Below are 26,416 nucleotides of genomic sequence, written 5' to 3'. Positions count from 1 at the left end.
CTCTCTGAAAGTGAACATCATTACAATCACACTCTAAAAACAAAAATCTGGGGCCTAAATAAATGAAACAGTATTTCAGTGACTCATTTAAAAAACAAAAACAAAAAAAACTCGTCTGCATACAGATTAAAAATAAGTTAAGATTTTAGTAAAGATAAGAGAAGTCTCGTCTTTTATTTTTTAACCTTGATCATCCTTTTTAAACATTAAATCATATATTTCATACAGAAAAGACACATTACAGCTCAATACAACAAATGAAAAACAAGGATCTTGGTTATGAGGAGGGGGTGAGGGGACAGCACCAGAGAATAAGCCAGCTCTCCACCAAAAAAAGAGGAGAAAATGCTTGGAAACCCTGTTCCAATTAGACGACCAGTGAGGTTTATATGCACAATACCACCTTCAGGATAAAAAACATGTGTAGTGAGAGTAGTTGTGAAAATACAAAAATGTCTCAATTTCTCCCCAGAAACATCAATCAGGGCAGTTCAGTAATTTTTCCAGTCAACCTAATCATTTCAACTGCTTCTGACTAACTTCTAACATTAGAATCTTACCAAAATACTTCTCTGACAGGTTTCAGTTAACTTTTACCACAGCACAGATTTCTGCCACAAACCTTTCCAGACTACCCAGGCTTCTACCCCCACAGATGTAACCTGCTGCTCTGCAGCCAGAAGGCAGCTCCCTGCCCTCGTCCGTAACCCAGCCAAGCTCCACAGATAGCCCACGTGGGCACGGCGGCCGCTCTGCAGGCCTTCCGAGTCCAGCTGTTTCCTTCCTGAAGCCTCCGTGACCCCTGTCCCCCAAAGTGCTGTCTACACACAGGTCTGTATTACTGTGACTCTTCACATCTCCTCCCCTACAGCCCAAGTGTCTCAAGAGCAAAGGTGAGGGTTTATTCAATTCACTCCTCTCTGTATTCCCAGGACACAGCATCCCGCCTGCCAGCGTCCATCAATGAACACACAAGGTTTAAACCCTCTCCTAACTCCTTCAGTGACGTGCTCACTCACTCTGTGCCCGTAGCCAAACACCCTGCTCACCCCTGGGAGCTGCCCAGGAGGATGAGGAGGCCTTTTTCTCACTCGCATCACTACCTCGGCCCCACTTCTGACATTCTAAGCATTTAACCACATTACTTTCTCCATAAATTCTTACACCAAGGTGTAAATCCCTTCTCACCTGCAACTCACTTAAATCTAACATTATATCTTCCTTTAGATGATACCTCAGACTCATTTCTCCAATATTTAAAAAATTTCCTTCACTGTTTGAGTGTGTGTGTATGTAGATACTAATCACTTACTTCATCAGACTTCATACAAAATAATGCTATGCTTTTGTAGACAGGCTCCATTCCTAAATTTCAACTACTTAAAACTGATGAAAATATATTAAGAACTTACTCCTCCTTCAATGTCTATTTAAAATATTTGTCTACACCTTTATATATTATATTCAAGGCATTAAATCATTCGTTACTTTGAATGTAACCCAACTGAAAGCATGTATTAAAAAATTCATATATTATGGCCCGTACTTTTCAAAAATATCAAGGTCATGAAAGACACTGACAGACCGAAGAATTACGTCAGATTAAAGGAGTCAGATATGATAACTAAATGCAACGTGACCTGAGATGATATTCTGGAAAATTCTTCTTCCTCTGCAACAAAAGACATTATTGGGACACATGCTAAAATATGCATACGGTCTGCAGATTAGGAAAAAGTATCAGATTAATGTTTATTTTCAGATATTGATATCTGTATTGTGGCTATCTGTGAGAAAATGTTCTTATTCTTAGAAAGACACATGGATGTATTTAGCATTTAGGGATATAAAGGGCATAATGTAAATTATTCTTATTTGGTTCAAAATAAAACTTGTGTGTATGTGCATTTACACACACACACACATAGGCATACACATGTATAAATATCACTGGGGCAATTTGGGAGTTCTCTGTACTATTCCTATAATTTTCTAAAAGCCCCAAATTATCTCAAAATAGAAAGAACTGAATAAATTTTATTAACAACTGGTTTAACCCTATCTTCAGCTTACCTTTCTTATCATCAAGTTAGTTCATACTCATACATAAAATAAGTGTATGGGATATCAATTGTTGTTAAAAAAAGAGGAATATGCTACCAATTTGGGGAAAATACTGAGAAATAAATGAAGTTAAAATAGGTAGCCTAAAACTTGAGTGCATAAGAATAACCTGAAGGACTTGTTAAAAATATATTTCTGGGGCCCATCACCAGAAACCCTGCTTCTGTAATTCCAGGGTAGAGCCCAAGAATTTGCTTTTCACAAAGCTGCCAGATTTGCTCCTGGGGACTACACTTTGAGAACTATTGCTCTAAGTCATGGTCAAGCCTCCCAAGAACAGAGGGTCTGTATTTAACCTATTGAATACTAGGCATACCATTGATCACGTCAACATGGGGGCATGCAACAGTTCACTGCATGCCACAGGAAACAATAAACACAAAGGCCTCTTAAGAGGTGAGGAACAACCTGAACTCTTCATTACTGAACATGCTTTTTTTTTTTTTTGGCACACGGGCTTAGTTGCTCCGCGGCATGTGGGATCTTCCTGGAGCAGGGATCGAACCCATGTCCTCTGCATTGGCAGGCGGATTCTTAACCACTGCCCCACCTAGGAAGCCCTGAACATGTTTTAAGTTCTTACCACCAACAGTTAAACTGGGAAGGAAAACAACCATAAAGAAGAGAAACAGATTCAGGGACAAAAGTATCTATAACAGAAATGTGGTAAATAAAGGAAGCAGCACATGAACCCTAGTCACCTAGTTAATACCCCCACTACCACCTCTCCCAGTGCCACCCCAGGGTCCATGCAATTACAGTCGCCATGGGCAGTGTCAATCATTTCTCATTTATGTAGTATCTAACTTGCCAGGAAATCTTATAAGAAACCTTAGACTTTGGCTATATACATTTATACTAATTCTGTGTGATTAGAAAAAAGAAAGAGTACAGACATGGGATCATAAGACCACAGAGAAAGTGACCGTCAAGTAAAACTATGATTTTCAACATAAATGAGTTTTCATAAAGCAAAGTACCTTTCTTCTCTTGCTTCAGGACTATTCTGTGATGTAACTGCAGTATCTTTTTTCTTTTCTTCAGAGTCTTTATCTGTTGATGGTCCATCTGAAAATTTATGAAATTCCTAAGTTATAAGCAATTGTTTAAACAAAACAAAGAAAGGGACTACTACATGTTATCAAGCTATTTATGCAACCAAAAACCCCTGCTAAAATACGTTTTAAACAAGTGAGTGAAGCTTATGCAAGCTATTCTATTAGCAGCTGTACATGGGTGCTGAGTCAGCATTCCCAAACAAACTCCTTCATTTGGTGGGAACCATAAATTCACAGGCCAGCGGTAACATAAAAGGGAAGAAAGTATTCAGAACAAGGGAAAGAAAGAATATGGAAAAACAGTACCATTGTCATTTAAAAAAATGAAAAGTACAAAGCATATATAGCAATATTGTTCTTCATGAAGTCAAAAAATTGGAGGTGGTACTCAAAATACAAATAAATATTTCAGGGATAGTAAACAAAGACTATTTTCATAGAATATACTTCAGGATTATTAGGCCTACTGAGCACCTCCTCTTAAGTAATCTGTAAACTAATACAGATTATTAATATTAGTAAAGCACAAGCTGTGAGATGTCAGGAAGTGAGCAATTAGACATGGGGAAACAAAGCACGTAAAATAGGTTGGGCCAAGGCAATAGTTTAGCACTGAGAAGAAACATTCATGTTTAAATCAACCAAAACAGCCTTGAAGCCAGGTTCAGAAAATGTCTGGATCTACTGTGTAAATTGCCCCACTGTGATCTACACTTTGATCTCTACATGAGTAATAAGAGCTACATAAATAATTCCATTCTCCACATGCCTCTGTATGGAATACAGAAGAATGGACATTCAGCTGTGTGGCTGGACTTCCGAGGCAGCTCTAAGCATGTCCTGGTGCTCAAGCTCCTATCCCAAACCATCTCATCCCAACCTCTGGCGGTAAGGCATGGGTGTCACCAGATGACCTAATCACCAATCTAGATGAGACTGATTGACAGAGAATGGTCCCAGTCACAATTCTAGAACTTATCTCATAAACGTTAGGGTGACCAAACCCAAAACAAAATTCAAGTCCCTATGATACACGTCAGTTCTCACACACCAATTTTATTGCCGCCTTTATTCTATAATTCCCCTGGAAGGCCTAAAGATGCTATAGTATCACGTGGCAGAAAACAGAAAGATCAATAATGACATCACAGAACATAGCAAGGACTGAGACGTATTCCCAAAGGAACAGGTAGAAAGCTTCCAAAAGGTGCTATAACCAGGCAACACTAACAAGGGTTAGTGCTATTGCTGGCAGGGAGCAGGAAAGCTACGCTGGTGCAGTGTGTACTGGGCAGTCCTCTGAGAAGGCAGGGCAGTAGGAGGCGTGAACCATCTTAAAAACATTCCTATTCTCTGAAGAGAGCGCCATGGGCAATACAGCAGTGCTCCAGCTCTGGACTCAGCCCGTCCGCAGATCACATTCCCGCCTGGCTGCGCAGCACCAACCCACCTGCGCACAAGGTGCCTAATCTCTCAGTGCCTCGGCTGCCTCAGCACAAGATGGGGTTACAGCAGCACCAAGCACAGTGGCTCATCGGGGGAGGAAGTGCATTAATACAGGTCACTGCTTGGCATATCCTAAGGATTAGAAACTGTGCTACCTAGAAGCAGTAGATCTTCCAGAAATCTAGCTAACAATCTAAAGAAAAAGCTTTAAGCAGAGAGATAGTCCTCGAGACCTTATTTATAGTAGCTGTAAAGTTAAAAAGGACAACAAATGTAACAGGCAAGTGATTAAAGTATGGTACAAACAACCAGTAGATTATTCTAAAGCCAATAAAAATGATGTATAATGATGGAAAAATACCAAGAAAATTTCACTAAAAACACAATATAAATAAGTATACAGAGCATAAGTAAAATTATATTTGAAGCAAAATGTGTGCACTAGGAAGAAAAAGACAAGAAAGGCAACAAGATATTAACTGACACTTGTATTAGAGATTTAATAAGGATGATTTTAAACGAAGACCCAACACAGCCAAAACTAAATTAAAAAAAAAGATTAAATGAACATAACTGCAATGCCCAATCTTTTCTTACCCCACAAAACATAAGCCATCTTTCCAGAAATAAAAATGCACGTATATTGTCCTTAATCAACTTTCAATGACTGATTTTAATTACAATAGAGTGTGGAATTAATTTAAAATTTAAATGGAATACAGAGTTTCAGTCTGTCTTTAAAGATTAGCCTTTTTAAAAAAGCTTTGTATTCTGAAATGACTCGAAAGTTGCACCATGTCATAAGAACAGTACAAAGATCTTTACTCAGACCCCCACGGCAGCTAACGTTTAGCACACTTCTTTCCTTGTTCATTCATCCCCCCACGCACATATACGTACATGTGTGTAGACACACACACACACACACTCGCATGCACCACTGTGTGCAGACACATTCCTTATGAACCACTTGAAAACGAGTAGCAGGTATTATGGTCCCTTCTCCCTAAATACTCCACCAGGTTTTCCTAAGAATAAAGAAATTCACGCATATAACCACAGTATGTGGATCTAACAATGACACAGCGTTGTTTACTTACCCACAGACCTTGTAAAATTCTGCCAATTATCCCAATAATGATTTTTATAGTGACGTTTCTTTCTGGTTAGGAGTCCAATACAGGATGATATATTACATTAGTTTTCTTAAGATTAGACTTTTTACATTTTATAGGCTTCACAATTTTTGGCCCCTAGTTTAGCTCTCGTAAGTAACAGCTCTTTGATTATCACTGTTGCTGTCTAGGAAATTTTAAAGGCTTTACTTTTTCTATTTTCTCTTCCATATACGGCTGATAACTGCTAGGGAAATGGCTCATTACAGGGCTGGGAGAGATAAGCCCAACATATTTTGTGATGCCAGAATGTAAGATAGAGATTAAAACAAAAAAAAAACCTGAAGGGAGCTTGTCAAAGGGACCCAGGCGCCAGTTTGAAGGGGTGTCCATTGGTCAAAGCTGGGACAATATAAATATCAAAATAAACATGAACAGTAATGGACTATAATCTATTATACAGAACAGGAATCCATGTGTCCACACTAATAATAGAAAAAGAACTGAGAGGTAAAAGGGGGGTTCTTTCTTATAGAATAATGTTGTATAAATACTGAAGAAGTGGAAAAGCTAGAAAATCATAATTTTGCAACTGTCACTGTAAAGGATGGTTTGGGCAAGAATCAGTGGCTACTAAACGGGGGGGTGGGGGAAGGTCTGATGGGCAAGACAGCTTCAGGGTCTTAAAGTGACTCCCATCAAACTCGTATCAGACACAAGAGGAAAGCTGGTGAACGCTGCAGTGCACACCTTGGCTGGGTCTCCACACTGACACCACCCTGCCTCTACAGGCCACACCCGGGAAGGACACAGCACACATACGCATCACCGCAGCTGTGGATGCACAACTCTAGTCACGAGAAAATGCCAGATAAACCCCAAATAAGGAACATGTTATTAAAAACAAAGCAAGGACTTCCCTGGCGGTCCAGTGGTTAGGACTCCGTGCACTCACTGCCATGGGCCTGGGTTCCATCTCTGGTCCGGCAACTAAGATCCCACAAGTTGTGCCATGCAGCCCCCCAAAAAGACAAAACAAACAAACAAACAAAAATAAACCCCACACACAACAACAAAGTGGAAGGCGGAGGGGGTGTGTGTTCTTCAAAAGTCAACATCCTAAAAGGACTATTCCACATTAGGAGACTAGATACACAGCCCTAGACTGGATCCTGTTCTGGAGGAAAAAAAAGCTGGAAAGGTCGTTATTGAGACAACTGACAAAACTGGAACGTGCACGGCAGATTAAGGTGCTGCGCCAATGTTAAATTTCCTGAATTCCCTGTGCTATGAATACATGAAAAAATAAACTTGCTCCAAGAAAACACACACTTAAGTATTAAAGAGTAAATAAAGCATGATAGAAGCAACCTATTCACAAATGGTTCAGAAAAAATAACGTGTATGAGTACATACATACAGAGAAAAAGACAGAGGAGAGAGAATATGACAAAACAATTACGGTAAATATTCAAAAGTAATGATCCAGAAAAAGGACATGTGAGTTATTTTTATTATTCTTGCTAATTTTCTGTAAGTCAGAAAACTATTTCAAAAACCTTTTCAAAAAGTGTCACACCTTCCCCTTGGGGGAAAATTTTCTTCTTAAAGAGGTAATCCAGTTGTAAGTGTTGAAAAACAAGAAAGCTAAATTTGACTAGCATATAAAGCAGAACCTCAAGGAAGTCAGACTAAAGCCCGCTCCCATATTATAAGGCACTGATTTCAAAACATTCATTAAGAGAAAAAGAATTCAACAACCCAATGTCTGAATAAATCAGAACATCATAAATATATGTAAGGGAAGATCGATTATACCTAATAACTTTTTCCAGGATTTGATGAGGGACTTTGCTAAAGATGTAACTTCTTCATCCGTGCTCTGCTTGCGAATAGCATTCACTGACATTCCGATTCTTGTGGACTGCAAGGCAATGACAAGAAAATGTGTATAAGCAATTTTATTTCCAGCAATTCACTGTTTCACTTTCTTCTTTCCCAGATGCCTGTTTCTACTTTAGAACAGAAAAAACATCAATTATATGAATTCTTTTAATAGTAGACTGTAGACAAGACACAGACATCTTCAAATCAAACATCAGACGCATCAAGGTTCTCATCACTGAGACCTACAATCATGTAACGTGCTACTGAAGTAAGGCTGGTTAAATAGTAAAATGAAATCAGTCTTTCCCACAACAGAAGAACCGAGCATAAAGTGTTTGTGTTTGTCCACCAGGCAGGCTGACGCAACCGCAGCTAACACACGCACTGTGCTTCTCTACATCCTCCTACAGATTATTCTGTACACCACCTGCTGCAATTTATAAGGAGGACACCTAAACAAATACCACCACCCACACAGGTTTAAACACCAGCATATACTCATAGACACTAAAAATGGACGTCACAGAATACAGCTAACGTCACTTGTGGTGACACTGCCTGCCTACGGCTGTGCTGGGAGCATCCACATTCATTATGCTTCCTAACAACCCTTTCAAGTCCACATCCCTATCCTTGTTTTTAAAGAGGAAGAGAATGGAAGTATCAATAAATAACCTGCCCAGCATCACACCATTACTAACTGGCAAAACTGGGATTTTAATCCAGGTCTGTCACCTCCAGAGTCCATGCTCTATCCAACACATCAATTGTTTTCAAATTGTGCTCGAAGAACACAAAGGCTATGACAGGACTATTATGGATGACAAATAAAAAATGTAAAGTATTTAGTAAGTTCAGGTTGTCAGTAGCCAATCTTTCAAAACATGGATGTGGAAGAAAAAAATAATGAAAGGAAGTGTTAGTGAGGGAAAAAAAGGGAACCCCTGCTTTAAACTTCAAGGCCAAGAAATAAATGGGTCCTTAAGGTTTCCTTTCAAATTATTCAATGTACTCAAAACAGAGATTCAGAACAGTTGTTGAAGAATCTTGAATGTGTGTCTGGCTGGAGTGCCCTGTATTCTCTCTCGGACAGCTGAGAAAGGGGATGAAGGTTCCAAGGCAGAGAGACACAGGGGACTCATGACTCTAAAACCCCAAGGTGGTTTGAGATCAGTGTTTCGGGGATTTTTTTCCCCCAGAAAGTGATTTCTTTCTTGTGGAAAATGATATGTTCTCAGAACTTTTCTCAGTGAAGAAAAAACTTTTAGAACTTTAGGATGGTTTAGAACTTCTCTAAAACGCTACTTTGTCAGCTGGTGGAACAGGCACTTCAATGTAGAAAACCTTCCAGAGGCAGGCGCCTGAGCGGAGGGCACAGCTCAGTTGTGTGGTCCCCAAGCTACCCCACGTGCTAACTGCTGCTCCGACCGCCTCACCTGGCCCAAACGCCTGTGGCGCCCCTCCTTCCCCAGCACCCGTCACCGCCACCCGAACCCTGCCTAGAAGAAAACTCAATTTTGGAATGAGTGGAGGAAATAACTTGAGTCACTAATACAGTTCTGGAGCTTGGGATGGACATGCATTGGTGAAGAAAATGAGATTTGGGATTTCAGGAGGTGGTCAGAGGCCAGCAAAGGTATAAGGAGATTATGAGCAAACTGTGTGCTGTCGGGTCACTGCTTTTTAATTACCACAGAATGTTCTGATCACTAAAGAGACCAAACCTAAGCTCTGCTTAAAACCTAAGAAAACCCACAAGGAGAACACAGGCATCTGTAATAAACATGCTCGCCTAAAGGAGAGATTGTCCAGTCAAGAATAATAAAAAATGAGGCTGTGGAGGTACAGTGAAACACTAAGATTATTTACATCTGTTCCTCCTTTCAGGGGGTATTTTGGGAAGAGCAGAAGAAAGTAGGCAGAGGAAAGGACTATGTAGCTATCTGACAGCACTGCTCTAGGATATACACTCAGCTACCTAGCAGAGTCTATGTCTGTTTCACAGGCATCTCAAAACCCAAAGGATCCAAAATTACCCTTACCCCTTCACCCTTCCACCTGTACCCCTTCTCACCCAGCCCAGCACATTATGTTTTCCTGAAGTCTGCTTTGCTGTAAAACGGCACCATCCACCCGGTCACCACGGCAACACCTGAATTGTCCTAAATGTCACCTTCTCCTTCTCCCCCCACCTGGTCTACTGCCAATTCTTGTAGGTTGTCCCTCAATAACAAGTACCCTTCTCTCCACTCCTACTGCTACGACCTTAGTCAGGCCCTCATCATTGCTCCCTGAGTACCTGTGTCAGTCAACAAGCCTCCCGTTTCTTCCTCCCCGAAACCTGGTCATGCCTCCCCTGCCCCAAGTGCTGGGCAGGATGCCCTCAGGCTCGCATCCGCAGTCCTACACGCCAGCCAGCCGGGGTCTTCAACCCTGCACCTGACTTCCTCCACCTGAACGTGCCGCACTGCTTCCACATCCTGCTTTCTCTGCTGCAATACCCTTTCCGGTCCTATCTGCCTAGGGAGAACCTACTCATTTTTGAGACTCAGTTTACACTTTATCACCACATGAAGGCTTTCCTGAGCCTCCCAGTTAAGTAATCAGGTTAAGAAGTAAATGTCTTTGTGCTTTTTCCTGCCCTACCTCTGACAAATACAGTAAATCCCCCACATATGAACCTTCAAGTTGCAAACTTTCAAAGATGCGCACATGCGTTCGCATGTCCAATCACATAAATTAGTTCCATTTGAGGGGCACTGTTAGTTTTTGAGACACAGGACCCAAAAGTAGAATGGTACACGAAGGTTACAGCAGCTGTTCAGAATGCAATCCAGTGCTACCGTGTCATCTATGATGAGAAAAAAAGAGCTACTACCCAGAGATCACTGGGTCGTTTTTTCAAGTGGGTAGACAGAATTGAATCCAGTGAGGAACCAGAACCTGTGCCGTCAACGTCAGGCGTGAGTGAAAATGCAGTTGGCCCTCCGTCTCCTACTGGCGACCATCCTTCAGCTCTACTATCTCCCACCTCCTCGCTCTCCTCCAGTCAGTAACTCTTCCTGCCTGTTCACTCGATGCCGCCCCTGTACACCAGCTGTTGTACTGGACTACCGTACTTTTCAAGGTACTGTAAGATGAAAACTGTTTATTTTTTATGTATTATTTGCGTGAAAAGTATTATAAAACCTATCACAGTACAGAACTATGCAGCCGATTGTGCTACTTGGGTACCTAGACTAACTCTGTTGGACTTACAAGCGTGCTCTTGGAATGGAGCTCGTTCCTATGAGGGGACGTACTGTAAATCTGCTTCAGACTTCTATCTGGGCAGCCACACCTTTCTGTTTGCTTACATGGCACTTTTCCTCTCCTAGACGTCAAGCTTGATGACCATGTTGTATTCATCTTTACAACCTCAACACAATTTCTAACCCTAATAAAAACTCAAATGTTTGTTATATAAATACATAAACTTTCCAAGGAATGAAGCATATAAAAAATCAAAAGTATATTATAAGTGATAACCCTACCCAAACTGCACACCCTCTATAAAGCTACACATCTGTTAAACAAGCACTGGGATCACTTCTGCTTGTGATGTGGTTACCCCCATACAGACCTGCCAGGATAAGGCCACTCTTAGGTGGAAGGTACTGACACAAAGGCAAGGTTATCCTCAGAACTGATTTGCCAGAGCTGCTGATCCTTGGACAGGGTATCTGAACTGAGAAGACAGGACTTGATGACGGCTTCCTTTCTCCTTCTTGGGTCTATACTTAGAGGAGGCGTTCTGAACCTTTTTCCCACCACGGATCCCTTTGGTAATCTGAAGCTTATGGACTCCTCCTCAGAATGCTTTTAACACGGATTAAATAAAATACATAGGATTACAAAGAAAAGGAATTATATAAAGTTACAAAATGTGATCTAGTAATATATGTGCTTCTTTATTAAAACATTAAATAAGATCAAGCATAAGGTATAAGAACTACCATAATAATGGGCAAAAAGAGATGTCAATATATAGCATGTACATCTACAACATGAGGTTAAAATATCTGTGATTTCTTTCAGTTAGTCATAAATACTGCTAATTCAACTGTGGTTTACTGCTTTCACAACTGAAACAAATGCTTGATCTCAGTTAGATGTTAGTGAAAATAAATGTGATTTTTTTCTCAATCATGTACACACGCCTGTCACCCTTCCCTGAATTCTGACTTAACTGAATGGAAATATCAAAGGTGGCACTCATGGATAATAAGAAATGCCTAGTAGAAAATAGCCAGATTCATCTATTTACTTTGTTTTAACATTCTGACTGTTAAAGTCGTATTTTTATGGTTCAGTCCTGCTAGAACAGTAAGACTCGAGTAATGAATCTACGCAACGACAATCAGACACCCCACCGTGCACAGGGCAGGCCAGCACTGAGAAAGGGAGAAGAGAGAGCGACACTTCCCACCCTCACCCTTCAGCCAGCTTCACGCGGCAGAGCTGGCAACTGCAGACCCAGAAGGGAAATCCTGGGAGATCAAGTCAGGGCCAAGGGTCCAACTTCCTTTCACAGTGAGATTTCACTCCCACTGTCAACCTTGAAGAAGGAGGTTTTATTCTTCCTGAGGAAGGCAATGTTTTCTACAATGGTAACTCAGTAGATTACTGATTTATGTTACCATCTCAAAAAGACACAAGTTAATAATGGTTTGCACCATAACAGGAAAACACAAAAAACATATAGGTAGTGAAGATGTTTCAGTATTTTATGACAATTACCTATTCAAAAATTATGACATATATTAGCACATACCTGTAATAATTCCAGGGTCATGGGAATATTCTTAAGCTCCTTCAGTAAATCTAATGCTCCAGCCTGTAAAATACAATAATTTCAAATTGAATTTCCCAGATAGTAAAGCAAGGAGTAACTAGAGATTTCAATTTATATTTTCCTATCCACTATGGCTCACTTATTCATGTGAGGAGAATGGTATATAGATATATAGATGAGAGACAGAAAGAGAGACAGAGTTTTCCAAACAGAGGTTGCAACTCACTAGAGGATCATAAAATCCATTTATTGGGTTATAACCAGCACCTAAGTGTTGCTTTATAAAAGTTTGCTTTCAACAGTATTCGTTTATATGCGCCCAGATTAGAAATATGAAATGTTTCTTACTGTGGTGGTACAATACACCCCAAACTTCCATGGAGGGCAGCTGCCCAAGGAAGTGGGAAGTGGGAATTGGGGGGGTAGGTCCCAAGACGTTGCAGCACCTCCGAATTTCAGGAGGGGCTTGCTTCACTGGAATTCTCACGAGGCCTCTGTACCTCACTGTTCAGTCATAAGAACACTGCTGTCTACCTGGTTCTTACAAAGTAGTAAAAAGCAAATTCCGAAAGGAAATCCACAATTAAGATCTGTGTTAAGCTCACAGGCCTGTCCACTGCCAGGTCCCATCTGGGATCAAAGGCTCCCATGCAGCTGACGAAGACAGAACAAAGTAAGACTCATGGAAGATGTACGGAAAGTGCTGAGGTTAAAGGGGGACTAGAATTACATGAGAAGCAACAGCACCACCTACAGCTTGTGGCCAACATTCCAAGTTGATATTCATTCAATCCACCATATTTCAGTACATTCACGTAATCATTTTCATTTAGTCTAATAGTAACTGAATGTACTACATGTGCACAGGTCATTATTCTATATACGACTAATGGAAAAACTATTAAACTATGATAAACTTTTCTGATCACTTCTTTTTACCTTTGCAATTCCTTTAGACTTGGAATTTTTATCATGTAACACCACTTACATTCAGAAAAAGAAAAATATAATCAAAACTGGCTAAGGTGGTTCTAAAACTATTTCACATTCAGAGCCTAATGCTTATGAATCATTTACTGACTCAGATTCAATAGTATCTGTTTTTAGCCCATAAAAAGTTGTATCAAAACACTAGTAATGCAACATTTCACAAAAGAATCCAAAAAAGAGCTCAAAGCCACTAGCTCTCTGCTTGCACTGCGGTGCATAAGGCTCGTGGCCTTCGCCCCCACTGCTCTTCTACCATTTGGTCCCTGAGGGTCGAAGAGCACCCCATGACTCTCTCAGATTTGCTTCCAAGCCACTGACACCGTTCCGCAAATGTCCATGCTGGGTTTGATGTTCTGCCTATGAAAATACATCCCAACGGCCATCTGGCCAGCGACATGTGTAACTCATTCTGCTTTCTGAAACGTTAAAATACGAAAACTAGACACCATACAAACCAGTGAAACACAGCACACCCCAGGAAACAGAGAGCCTTGGCACACCCCCCTCACATGCACCTCAAGGGAAGAAACAAGCAGGGAACCTCATGGTGTCATTATATTCCTTAAATTTAAAATCAAGTGAAGGTTTCCAGTCAGATAATTTTTCCATTCAAAGTTGACAGACAGCCTTGGCTGTGGAGAATAAAACAGTATTAACTTTTCTCCTGGCAACAGAGACATCATTTTAATTTAACCCAATACCTCATAAATAAAAACTTAAGTTCAATAGAAATTATGAAACAGATTATTATAAGGATTTTAATGATGCACTGCTTACAGATTCCTTCTGATCATAAAATTCTATAAGTTCTTTTTCTTTAGAGGCAACTAAAAATAGTAAAACAGTTAAAAAATAAAACACAGACTTGAAATTTACTATTAATCAAGAATTTCTATAGGCATGACATTTTTGTGAGCAAGTATCTTCAATAGCATATCTGCAAATCCTCAAACCAAAATCCTTTAAAAACCAAACAATTTCTCATTTCTCAGAGATTCTCAATAAACTCACTTGACAGCAACATCTCACCTCAACAGACGTATAAAGCTATTTACGTTCTACTTATTCCACTTAATGCGAGAATATTGCATTTCACTACAGAAATGCCACTGTCTGATTACTGGGAATTGCCCAGATCTCACTGAGGATATTATGAAATATATGATGTTTCTACTATATCATCTTTACAAATCTGAAAAATATGGAATTCTCAAATATATCAGACTCCAAAGGCTCTGATTACAAGATTGTGGGCCTGTATCCTTATCTACCACAGATGTTTTCCTTCTATCTATGTCTCCATGGTCTTTCTGAACAATTTATGACCCAGGATCAATTAAAAAGGAAGATAAAGAATCACAATTCTGGGACTTCCTAGGTGGCACAGTGGTTAAGAATCTGCCTGCCAATGCAGGGAACACGGATTTGATCCCTGCTCCAGGAAGATCCCACATGCCACGGAGCAACTAAGCCCATGCGCCACAACTATTGAGCCTGCGCTTTAGAGCCTGTGAGCTACAACTATTGAGCCTGTGTGCCACAGCTACTGAAGCCCATGTGCCTAGAGCCCATGCTCCGCAACAAGAGAAGCCACAGCAATGAAGAGTCTGCTCACAACGAAGAGTAGCCCCCACTCGCCACAACTAGACAAAGCCAATGTGCAGCAACAAAGTCCAACACAGCCAATAAATAAATAAATAAATGTATTAAAAAAAAAAATGAATCACAGTTCTAAAAGTCCCTTAAAAGGTAGGCCTCCTTAGGTTTACATAAAGCTGTGTTACATGTAAAGCTGATTCTTGTAACACATCGGCAATGTGGCATAAGGTTTAAGTTGTTTTCTAAGTAGAAGCAATAGATTTCCATTAATGTCATCGCACTCTCCCTTTTTTACTCAGATCTCTTTAGTAAGACTGGAGTTAGAGATACAGGCTGCAGAAGGAAGAAAAAGTTAAATAACATTCATGGGATAAAACTATGAACTTTCTCAGAATTACAGTATGTTCTAACCAAATAAGATGAACATTTCAATCAAGGTTCTTTATGAAATAAACAACTATGATGATATGGATGAGTGAAAAGGACAAAAAAGAGATGATCATATATTAATCTGGTGACAAAAACTTTGAGTGTTGCTATGTGCCAAGCACTGTGTTAAATGCTTTATATACAGTATCTCATTTTATCTTTACAATAAGCCCTACGCAAGCAGGTAATCTTACTACCCCCATTCTACAGAGAAGGAAATTAAAGTCCAGATAAGAAACTTGCACAAGGTCACATGATCACTCACTAGAAAAGGTGAGATTTACCCCATTCTGTCAAATGACAACTTCTTGCCTCTCAACAAATACTCACTAATACCATGTGCCAAGGTCTGCTCTGTGCTGAGGGCACAGCAGTGAGCAAGAATTCAAAAATAAGCAGAAATCTTTGTGCATCTACTACAAACCCTCGATTTTACAAGAAAGCAACTTAAATTTAGAGAAGGTAAGAGACTTGCCCAAGGCCACACTGATGGGTCATGTAAAGGGACAAGGATCCAGTTTCCTGACCCTTACACTACTGCTCTTTCCATTCCATAACCACTCCCCCACTCCCCCAATGGCAGGTCTGCTCTGTAAACTCTGGTGAAGAGTACTACCAAACATCACCTGCCTCTAAAGGTCAAGTCTACTAGATTGCAGCATCTTCTATAGACAATGATGCAAGAGAAAGAAAGATTCAACCTTAATTTCCACAGTCAAATTTAGTTCATAGTACTGGCTAAAAAATAAACAGCTACCACACTACCTTATTACATTGCTGGTACTCCTACCTGTCATCAGAAAGAAGTGCTTTTATAAAACATGGTATACTAAGAACCTAGTATATACAAGACTATATAAAATACAAACATCCTTCTCTTCAGGGAGATGCAAGAGGGAAGGAGCAACACGGAATACGCAGTTAAGAACATGGGCTATATGTATATGACAGACCTACATTCAAATCCGTGCTCTGCCATTTTCAAATTATAAGATCTTGGGGATGTTACTTGGCCTTCTCAAGCTTCAGCTTCTTTATACGTAAATAAGCATAATACACCACCCTTGAGTAGTTAAAATGGTCAAGTGAGGGAATATATAACACATATGAAGTATCAAATTAGAGTGCCTAACGCATAGGACATGGTTGGTAAGAGGTATAAAAATTATCTGTTTCTACCATAACAGTACTCTCAAAGAGCCATAAAGCCATCATTTTAAGAGAGCATTATTTAAGCTCAATCAACTCAAAACACTTCTTACTAAGAACTATGATGCGATTTTAAGGTCTAGAAAATTAAGATGCGACATTTTTTTTTTTAAAAAGGAAACATTATAACAGCTCAGCAACATCACTATAAATTTACTATGTCACCTCAAATTTGTAGTTATTCCATACCAAAAGCACAAGAGACAAAAGAAAAAATATATAAATTCAACTTCATAAAATTTAAAAACTTTTGGGAATTCCCTAGCGGTCCAGTGGTTAAAACTTGGCGCTTTCACTGCGGTGGGCTGGGTTCAATCCCTGGTGAGGGAACTAAGATCCTGCAAGCCAAGCAGCGTGGGCAAAAAATAAATAAAAATAAAAAAATAAAAGCTTTTATTTTTATTTTATTAAAGTAGATTAGTGGTTGGGGGTAGATATGGTGACTACTTAATGGGTTACTTAATGGAGAGTTTTCATCTGGAGTGATGAAAGCATTCTAAACTTAGATAGTGGTGATAGTTAACAAATCTGCAAATACGGGCTTCCTAGGTGGCGCAGTGGTTAAGAATCCGCCTGCCAATGCAGGGGACACAGGTTCGATCCCTGCTCCAGGAAGATCCCACATGCTACGGAGCAACTAAGCCCCCGTGTGCCAAAAAAAAAAAAAAAAAAAAAAATCTGCAAATATATTAAAAACCACTGAACTGTACACTTTAAAAGGGTGAACTGTATTGTACAGCTAAATAAAGCCATTATAAAAGACTGTGTAATCACTCTAAATTTCGATTTATGCTAATGAATCTAACCCTGATACAGAAACCACAATTTTTTCTAACCCAGGTACAATTAAGACTTGTAAATATGCATATTTCAGGTATCCCTGCTGCTAGGAGACTCTAACGTCTACTTCTAATTTCTCTCCCTGCAACTTCATTCTACTCAGCCCTGAGCCTTCAATGAAGAAAAAATAAACAAACCTCAGCACCACCCACAAAACGTGTCCATGAACTTGAAAATTCTAAGTTCTTACCTGACTCCTCTTTCTCCAGTCTAGTATTATAAATCCTTTACAAAGATAACCCAGGTTTTTTAGCCTTTACCATATCCCAGGCACTGCCAAGAACTTCATATTCATGTAATCTTTACATGAATCTCCAATGTACTACTAAGAAAAACATTTTAGAGATGTTAAGAAACTTGCCTAAGATCACACAGCTAAAGTTCAGAAGAGCTAGGATTTGAACCAAGATTAGGAGTCAGACTTGCTTACTGATAAAGTCAAAATGACAAGAAAAAAAGCTATGTAAAAAACAGCTGATACTTGAAAATTTGGAACTAATTCATGTGGTTCATCGTGGCCTCAAAGTGCGTACTTGTTTAAGATCAAGTACACACATGGGGCAACATTCTGGGTGGTACCAGGGTCAAGATATTGTTGGGATACTTAGGGGAAACTGTCTGCCCCACAACAAGTACCCTGGTCGTACAACTGTACCAAGGCAAGGTTCAGATACAGATGCAGCGGTCTTCTAGAGACGCTGTAGGTGAACGGAGTAGTACTGGCTTTGAAGCAAAAGAGACTTAGATTCACATCTTCATTTGGCCACTTCGTAGCTATTAGGCTTAAGACAATTCACTTAACTTTATACATACTTCATTTCTCTTTTTTAGAAGAGATAATACTTATCCAATAAACTGTTCGAGGAATAAATAAAATAAGGTAGGTACTTAGTAGAATGTCTAGCTCAGGAGTAATAGCTGATTTTATTATTACTTGAAAGTGACACCTATGGTTTTATTAAAACAATACCTAATAACAGCACTTCAATTCAGAGGATAACTGTTATTTTTCAAGCAAAGTTTACTTTTTCACAGTATAAAAATAATATAAAAAATAGCTCATTGAGAAAATCTGGAAACCACACGCACAAAAAAAGAGAAATAAATCTACCATGATCCTACAACCCCCAGAACAACTTCTGTTAAATTCTAGGACACTTAAAAAGCTATTTACGGGCGGCTGATGTGCTTTGGAGGGCAGGGAGGGAGAGTCATTCATCCCTTTATTTTATTTGCCTATCTGAATTTCTGTAAGAGAGAAAAAGAAGGGGAAAAAAGTAAAAGAGCCGGTCAAGTTTACCTTTCTTGGGGGGGAGGGGGCAGTTTTTATATTGGTAAAGTTTCGTACTACTAGAAAAATAAGATTTGCGAAGAAAAATGAGACTTGAGAATTATCTGCGGAGCTTATCCTCATTCTCCTGCTGACACATTATGTGTTTACAATTTGAGAACTGCAGACAAATACAAACTGGTCCTCTCCATACTTGCTCACCAAGGAATTCCTCGTTTTAAGGAAACATCTATCACAAGGAAAGGAAATGAACAAACAAAAAGCACCTAATGCTCTAGATGATTAAAGGATACACATTATATAGCCTGAGTTAGAAAAAAAAAATTATCCAACGAACAGGCCCTTTTCCCTAGGAGCCAGCTTCTACTAGGGGAGTCTAGGGTTCTCTAGGCAAAGAAAAAAACTTGACAGTTTAAACAAAATAACAGAAACGTCTGCCGCATCAAATACCCAGAAGGCATCACTTGCAGTGGGGAACGAAAGGCCTGCATTAATAGAAAAAATAGATGGCATAGGCAACGTCTGGAACAGAAAACAAACAGGAAATACTTTAAAAGGCCAAAATTGCAAATACAAATTAATAGGGTATGAAATTACATGCTGGGCAAATGCACCTGTTAAAGGAAAAGAGGAACAGACTAAGTTTGAAATATTAAGAATTCGGTGTTTAACACTACTTTCTACTCTGGCTGCTGTCCAGCAGAAAACCCGGGTCCTGGCTTCGTCCACAACGCACACCTCATTTAAGTAGGTGAACTACTTGGTCTGACTCCGTTTCTTATTCTGTAAAATGAATGCAGTACAGCTGTCTTGAGTCCCAAAAGAATTTTGCACAGATGCTTTGTAACTCTAAAGTGCTGTACAAATCAGAGCAGCCCTTTTCTCCTTCACATAAGTTTGACTTAGAATTTCAGACGTTTAGCTGAAAATAGACGAGTCGGAAGCCAGGGCTGAAAGCGGCACACACAGGTGGACAGAGATGCAGAAACCGGAGCGCCTCATACAAACCGCAAGAGGACACGTTCACATAAACACATTATCAGTAACAGATAACTCCACTGGTATCAACGGTAAACCACTCGGAAAGGACCAGCAACGACAGCTGTCCAAATCCACCCAGCAGCACACACAGTGTCAGTGACTGTGCCTTAAACATAGCTCTTTGCACTCTACGGCCTAACAAGATCCACTTTTTAAAAAACGTTTAACAACTTGCCAAGTACACTAGCATAGTTTACCTTTTTAACTGCTAAGCAAACACGGAGAGTAGGTGAGATAATCAAGGGAATGTTTAGCTTTCTTCAAAAATAAGACCCAGGAATTTCACATTTTGCTTTATCAGTTTCATGTCTAAAACCGATCACGAACCTCTGTGTGATGTTGTTTTCTCGCCGTTGGCCAACGAGCCCCGCAACTAGAACGCGTTCTTTCAAACAGTGAGGGCTCTCCGTACTCTTAAGCTAAACCAGCCAGGTTTCACCACCGTGAAGTTTAAAATAAGAAGGACGCCTCGACCGAGTTCACTAGGCTGCACGAACCACGAGGGGCCTCGGGCGCCAGAGCGTGCCCCAACGCCCGTGGCCGCGGGACCGGACCCCTCCCCAGGACCCCCTCCCCGGGACGCGGGCCAGGACGCCTCCCCCCAGGACCCCCTCCTCGAGACGCGGCTGCGGCCCAAGACGCCCCCCAGGACCCCTTCCCCTGGACGCGGGCCAGGACGCCCCCCAATACCCCTTTCTCGGGACGCGGGACAGGACGCGCCCCCAGGACTCCCTCCCCGGGACGCGGGCCAGGAAGCCCCCCCAGGACGTCCCCCAGGACCCCTTCCCCGGCACCCCCTCCCCGAGACGCGGCTGCGGGACAGGACGCCCCCACCCAGGACTCCCTCCCCAGAACCCGGGCCAGGACGCCCCCCAGGACCACCTTCCCAGAGCGCGGGCCTCGCAGGCATCTCGCGGGGAGAGCGGCCGGACGGGCGCCGCGGGCCGGGAATCCCCTCAGGCCACCGGGCCCCCGCGTCCGGCCCTCGCCCGCCGCCCGGCCTCCCTCCGGCCCGCGCCGCCCGCCGCGCTCACCGCGTTCTTCTTCTGCACCATCTTGTCCATCTTCTTGGCAATGCGGACCACCTCGTCCTCCATGGCTCCGGCAGGCCTGCCCCGCGCCGGGCCGCGTGGGACGGGAAGTGCGCGAAACTGGCGGGGCGGCGGGCGAGCCCAGGCGTCGGCGAGGCCCCTCAGCAGGCCCGGCCGAGACGCTTCCTCACCCACCGAGCCCACGGCAGCGGCGGCGGCGGCAGCGGCGGCGGCGGAGCTCCTCCGCCGCAGGCAGCGCCAATCGAGCTCCGCGCACGCCGAGCAGGCACCACCAATCGACAGCGGACCCGCTGGGCGACGAGCCCGCCTGCGGCAGGGCTCCGCGGCTGTCTTGAAAGTGGGAGGGCGGAGCGCCCGGGCTCTGCGCGCGCTCCTTCCGGCCCCGCCCCGCGGACGCCCGGGCCCCCGGTCCTCGGCCCCTGGGCTGTGGTACCTGTGGAGACCCCGGGGCGCCGAGCCCGGCGACGTTGGAGGACAGAACGTGGGTGGCTTTTGCATTCGGAACCCCAGCATTCTCCCCGCCGTCAACGGCCGCCTGGAAATCAGATTCCCCATCCCCCAAGTAGGCCATTGTCATAGGGATGTGGCCGTTGTGAGCGTTTCGTCTTTTACAGGCAAGTCGTTTGTGAGCGCCCTACGGACGGAGACCCAGTCTTGTTTCCTCACTCAGCGTGTTGGACGCGGTACCTTGAGTACAGCTGAAAAGTAGTTGACAGGAAGGTTCTCATCAGTGAAATTAACGAAGGCATCTCACCTGCTCTGAAGATCAGTGAGGAAGCTGACATCCTGGAGAGTTATAGCTAACCGTACAATGCCAAGGTAGAAAATGGAAGTTATCAATACTGGAGAGTAGGGGCGCCTTCAGTAGGTCTTTGTCCAATTAACGCCCTTTACTACCGTCTCGTGCGGTTTGCAGACATATCCCCACACCCAGTTTAGCTAGCATTAATCAAAATTCACCTAGTAATGTTTTCTCTATGCTAAGATGTCAGATTTTGTTCTAGCTCAGTTATGGGGGAAAGAGTAATTTGAACCATGTCCTTTTCTCTTTATTTCATTTATTTCGTTAAATTTTTTTTTATTTCGTTAAATTTTAAAAGTATCTTTTTATTATTGATTCTTAAATTGTAGTGAAAATATATGATTGCAGAGTTACTGGTTCTAAGGTATTTATTGAGATTTGTTTTGGCAATTTTTATAAATATTCTGTGTGTCCTGAAAAAGAACGTGTCTTCTCTAATGGCAAATGTGAAGTTCTGTATGGGCCTGTTAGCCCGAAATTAATTTTATTGTTCAAATACTTGTCTCAGTGTATTGTCTGCTTGATATATCCATTTATGTTTGTAGATTTGTACATTTACTCTAATAATTGTCATTTTTGTTTTTTTCCAAAGATCAGTTTACTATTCTTTCACTGTGGTAAAATACACATAACACTGTCAAGTGACAAAACCGAAACAATTTAGTGATGAGTTTGATGTGCTTTATCCCAAGGTAAACAATCCATGGACTGGGGAGGGGCACAAGCAGTGGGGCACTTTTCTGGAGGAATTGGGGGCAAGAGTGAGTTTTATAGAGCTTACAAGAGGCAACCTGGAAACAATTTTGTCAAAAAGGCATTGATAAATTGTCATGCCCTTGGCTTTGGCAGTGGTTTTTTAGATATGACACCAAAAGTAAAAGCAACAAAAGAAAGCAGAGACTTCTCTGGTGCCACAGTGGTTAAGAATCCGCTTGCCAGTGCAGGAGACACAGGTTCAATCCCTGGTCTGGGAAGATCCCACGTGCCGCAGAGCAACTAAGCCTTTGTGCCACAACTACTGAGCCCACGTGCTACAATTACTGAAGCCTAACGCCCATGCTCCACAAGAGAAGCCACCGCAATGAGAAGCCCAAGCACCACAACAAAGAGTAGCCCCTGCTACCGAAACTAGAGAAGTCCATGCACAGCAACGAAGACCCAACGCAGCCAATAAATAGATAAAAATTAAAAAAGAAAACAGATAAACTGGACTTTGATAAAATTAAATAGATTTGCACATCAAAGGTCACTATCAAGAGGAGAAAAGACAACCCACAGAATGGGAAACAATATTTGCAAATCATAACTTATAAGAGTCTAGTGTCCTGGACATATTAAGAACTCTTAAAACTCAACAGCAAGATGACAACCTGGGTAAAAATTGGGTGAAGGACTTGACTAGACATTTCTCCAGATGTATAAATGGCCAACAAGCACATTAAGATATGCTCAACACAATCAGTTATTAGGGAAATGCAAATTAAAACCCCGTGGGATGCCACTTCACATCCACCAGGATGGTTAGAATAAAAGTATGGGTAAAAACAAGCGCTGACAAGGATGTGGAGATATTGGAACCCAAGTACATTTCTGGTAGGAATGTCATCAAAATTTAGGGGGCTGGGGGGAGAGATTTGCCATTATTCCTTCAAATATTCCTGCTGCCTCTCTCTCCTCTCCTAGGCCTCCTTGATGTGTATGTCATACATTGGATGGTCCCCCACAGATTTCTTAGGCTCTGTTCATTATTTTACAATTGTGTAAGATGTAACCATTGGAGAATACTGGGTGAAGTGTACACAGGCCCTCTCTGTGCTGTCCTTATAATTCCCTGTCAGTCTATGAATGCTTCAAAAGCAAAGTTGTGGGTTTTTTATATACAATGGGAGGGATGATAGAAGTTGAAATATTCTATGGTTCTCCTATTTTTGGAGAGTAGATGAGAAATATTCATGCCATTTAGATTAAATATTCACAATGTAAGGCTAACTAAAAAAGAATACAAATATATATAGCTTCCGAACTAGTAGTGGTGTGGATGAAATAAAGTGCAGTTTTTCCTCATCACCAGCATTTGGTATTAACATTATTTTTTATTTTAGCTCTTCTAATAAGTTTTCAGTGATATTTCATTTTGGCTTTAATTTTTCGTTTCCCTAAGATTTAGTGGTGTTGAATGTATTTTCATGTTCTCATTTACTATCCATGTAGCCTCTTCAGTGAATGTCTCTATGTTTTTTTGCCAATTTTCTAATTGGATTTTTTTTAAAACTGTTGAGTTTTGAAAGTTCTTTATATATTCTAGGTACTGGATACATGGATATGTGGTTTGTAGATATTTTCTCCCAGTCTTAATTTGTCTTTTCATCCTCTTAACAGGGTCTTTGAAAGGGCCAAAGTTTTAGATTTATTTCGAGGAAGTCCAATTAATTTTTTTCTTTTAGGTATTATACTTTTGCTGTCTTATTTAGAAACACTTCATGCCCTAGGTCCTGAAGACTTTCTACTGTTTTCTCCTATAAGTTTTATAATTTTACATTTGATGTTTAAGTCTATGATCCACTTTAAGTTAATGTCTATATAAGGTATGAGGCTTAAATTGAGGTTCACTTTTTTGGCTTTGAATATCCAATTGCTTCAGCACCATTTGTTGAAAGACTATCATTCCTTCGTTTAATTGTACCTTTTGTACCTTTGTCAAAAACCGTTTGGCTGCACTTGTGTGAGGCTGTTTCTGCTTTATTTTGGTCAGTTCATCTATGTGTCTCTCTCTGCCAATGCCACGTAGTTTCGATTTCTGTCACTGTATTGTAAGTCTTGAAACCCAGTGGATTTCTCCCACTTTTTTCTTTTTCAATACTGTTTAACCTATTCTATTCCTTTGCCTCTCCATATAAATTTTAGAGCAATCTTATATATAGCTACAAGAATCTTGCTGGGATTCTGCGAGGCATTGCATTACATTTTCTATCCATTTGGGGAAAAGTAACATCTTTACTATATTGAGTCTTCCAATCCATAAACACAACGTTTGTCATTTTTTTGGATCTTCTTTGATGTCCTTCATCAGCATTTTATAGTTTTCAGCCTCCGAATCCTATACATGATTTGTGAAGTTTATACTTAGGTATTCTTTTTCTCTTTGGGGCAATTGTAAGTAGTATTGTATTTTTAATTTTGGTTTTCACATGTTCCTTGCTAGTATATAAAATACAGCTGATTTCGGCAGGTACTTCATTTCTATCATGTTTCAGCTCCCTAGTTAGTATCATTGTAGATTCATGCAGCCAGTGCTTGTTTAGTTACCCAGATGTTTACCATTCTTTCTCCATTCTTTGCATCTCTCCTTTCCTGTGGCTCATTTTTCTTCTGAAAGAACACCTTTTAACAGTTCTGTCAGTATTTTTCTCATAAACTTTCTATATCAAAGTGGTTTTCTTTTGCCCTCACTGTGAAATGAGTTCACCTCTGTAAAAGTTCCCAGTTGTCCTTCTCTCCCACTTTGATATCATTCCACGATCTTCTGACCTCTGGTGGTGTTTTTCGTAAATGTGCTGTAAGCAGGCTCTCTTTGGTTTCTCTTAAGATCTTTTTCTGTGGTGTTCAGTTTTGCTTTCACCATGAAACGTCTCATAAGAGACTTCATTTATTTATCCTGTAACTCATTTTGCTTCCTGAATCTGAGATTTCATACGTTTCGTCATTTTCTCTTCAAATATTGCTTCTCTCCCATTCTGTTCTCTGCTGCAACTTCCATTAAACTTTATATTGGACGTCTTAATTTTACTTTTCTAGTCTCTTACCCTCCCCTTTTGTTTGCTGGGATTTCTTTTGAGTAAATTCCTCGGAGCTTTCTTTCATACACAATTTCATACACGTCTGTTGCTCTAATATGCAGTTTAACTCATCCGTCTGAATATTTTTTGTAGGTCAAATATTAGAACTCAAAACCTGAAGAACAAGGAGTATGGGGTTTCAGTTTGGGAAGCTAATAAAGTTCTGGAGGTGGCTAGTGGTGATGGTTGCACAGCAGTGTGAATGTAATTAATGCTACTGAACTGTATAATTTTAAAGTAGTTAAAATTGTAAATTTTGCTATATTTCACCACAATAAAAACTGAAGAAAAAAAAAGCACATCCAAGGCCGGCCTTCTCCCCTCCTGTCCTTACCCACCTCATCCCTTCCCCAGTCATGCTGTACAATCACCTTTATTAGAGTCTTTGCATCTTTCTCACATTTGAGGATTTTTTTTAATGCAAATTCTAGCCAAGTCAAATATATGGTCTTATTTCCTCCACCCCTTTTTTACATTATTTCTTCAATAATGTATTCCAAATCCTTCCCAAATTAATAGAGCATCCTCATCCTTTTTTTACAGCTGCATAACAATCCATTGTATAGGTGGAGGGGAGGTTATTTATCTGGTCCACTTTTATTCCACGTTGGGTGTTTCAAATATTTTACCATCATAAATAATGCTTCTCCATTAAGATTTTTCACTTGAGTGGTTATTTTTCGCTTCTAGAAGTTTTCTTTTTCAAACCTGCATTTCCTAATACTGGGTCCTTCTTTGCACTTGTCTGTTCTGTTCTCTGGCTGGTTGAATGCTCTCACACCATCTGTATCTCATAGTTCCTGAGTTCCCGATGATCCTCTTACCTTTTGTTGTCACCTAGTGTTCACCTGTGCAGGTAGTTC

General features: G+C 40.9%; 1 protein-coding gene across 3 annotated transcripts in view; it reads right to left on the bottom strand.

The window, feature by feature from the left end:
• TCEA1 (transcription elongation factor A1) overlaps positions 1 to 21,232 on the bottom strand; it is a 32,541-nt gene extending 11,309 nt beyond the window's left edge. For 2 of the 3 annotated variants that reach the window (XM_057736123.1, XM_057736124.1), the window contains exons 1-4: positions 20,898 to 21,232; positions 12,444 to 12,506; positions 7,562 to 7,667; positions 3,105 to 3,192 (exon numbers count right to left, since the gene is read on the bottom strand). In XM_057736123.1, the coding sequence (XP_057592106.1) occupies positions 3,105 to 3,192; positions 7,562 to 7,667; positions 12,444 to 12,506; positions 20,898 to 20,960 (320 nt within the window). In that variant the 5' untranslated portion in view covers positions 20,961 to 21,232. Of the gene's footprint in view, positions 1 to 3,104; positions 3,193 to 7,561; positions 7,668 to 7,876; positions 7,898 to 12,443; positions 12,507 to 20,897 lie in introns of those variants that run through there. The other variant, XM_057736125.1, reaches the window with a different exon arrangement.
• Between the last annotated feature and the right edge of the window lie 5,184 nt (positions 21,233 to 26,416).

The sequence above is a fragment of the Hippopotamus amphibius genome, chromosome 5 (genome assembly GCF_030028045.1).
Source record: "Hippopotamus amphibius kiboko isolate mHipAmp2 chromosome 5, mHipAmp2.hap2, whole genome shotgun sequence".
NCBI lineage: Eukaryota > Metazoa > Chordata > Mammalia > Artiodactyla > Hippopotamidae > Hippopotamus > Hippopotamus amphibius.
Note: the sequence above shows the minus strand (reverse complement) of the source record. Positions and strands in the feature narration are given on the sequence as shown.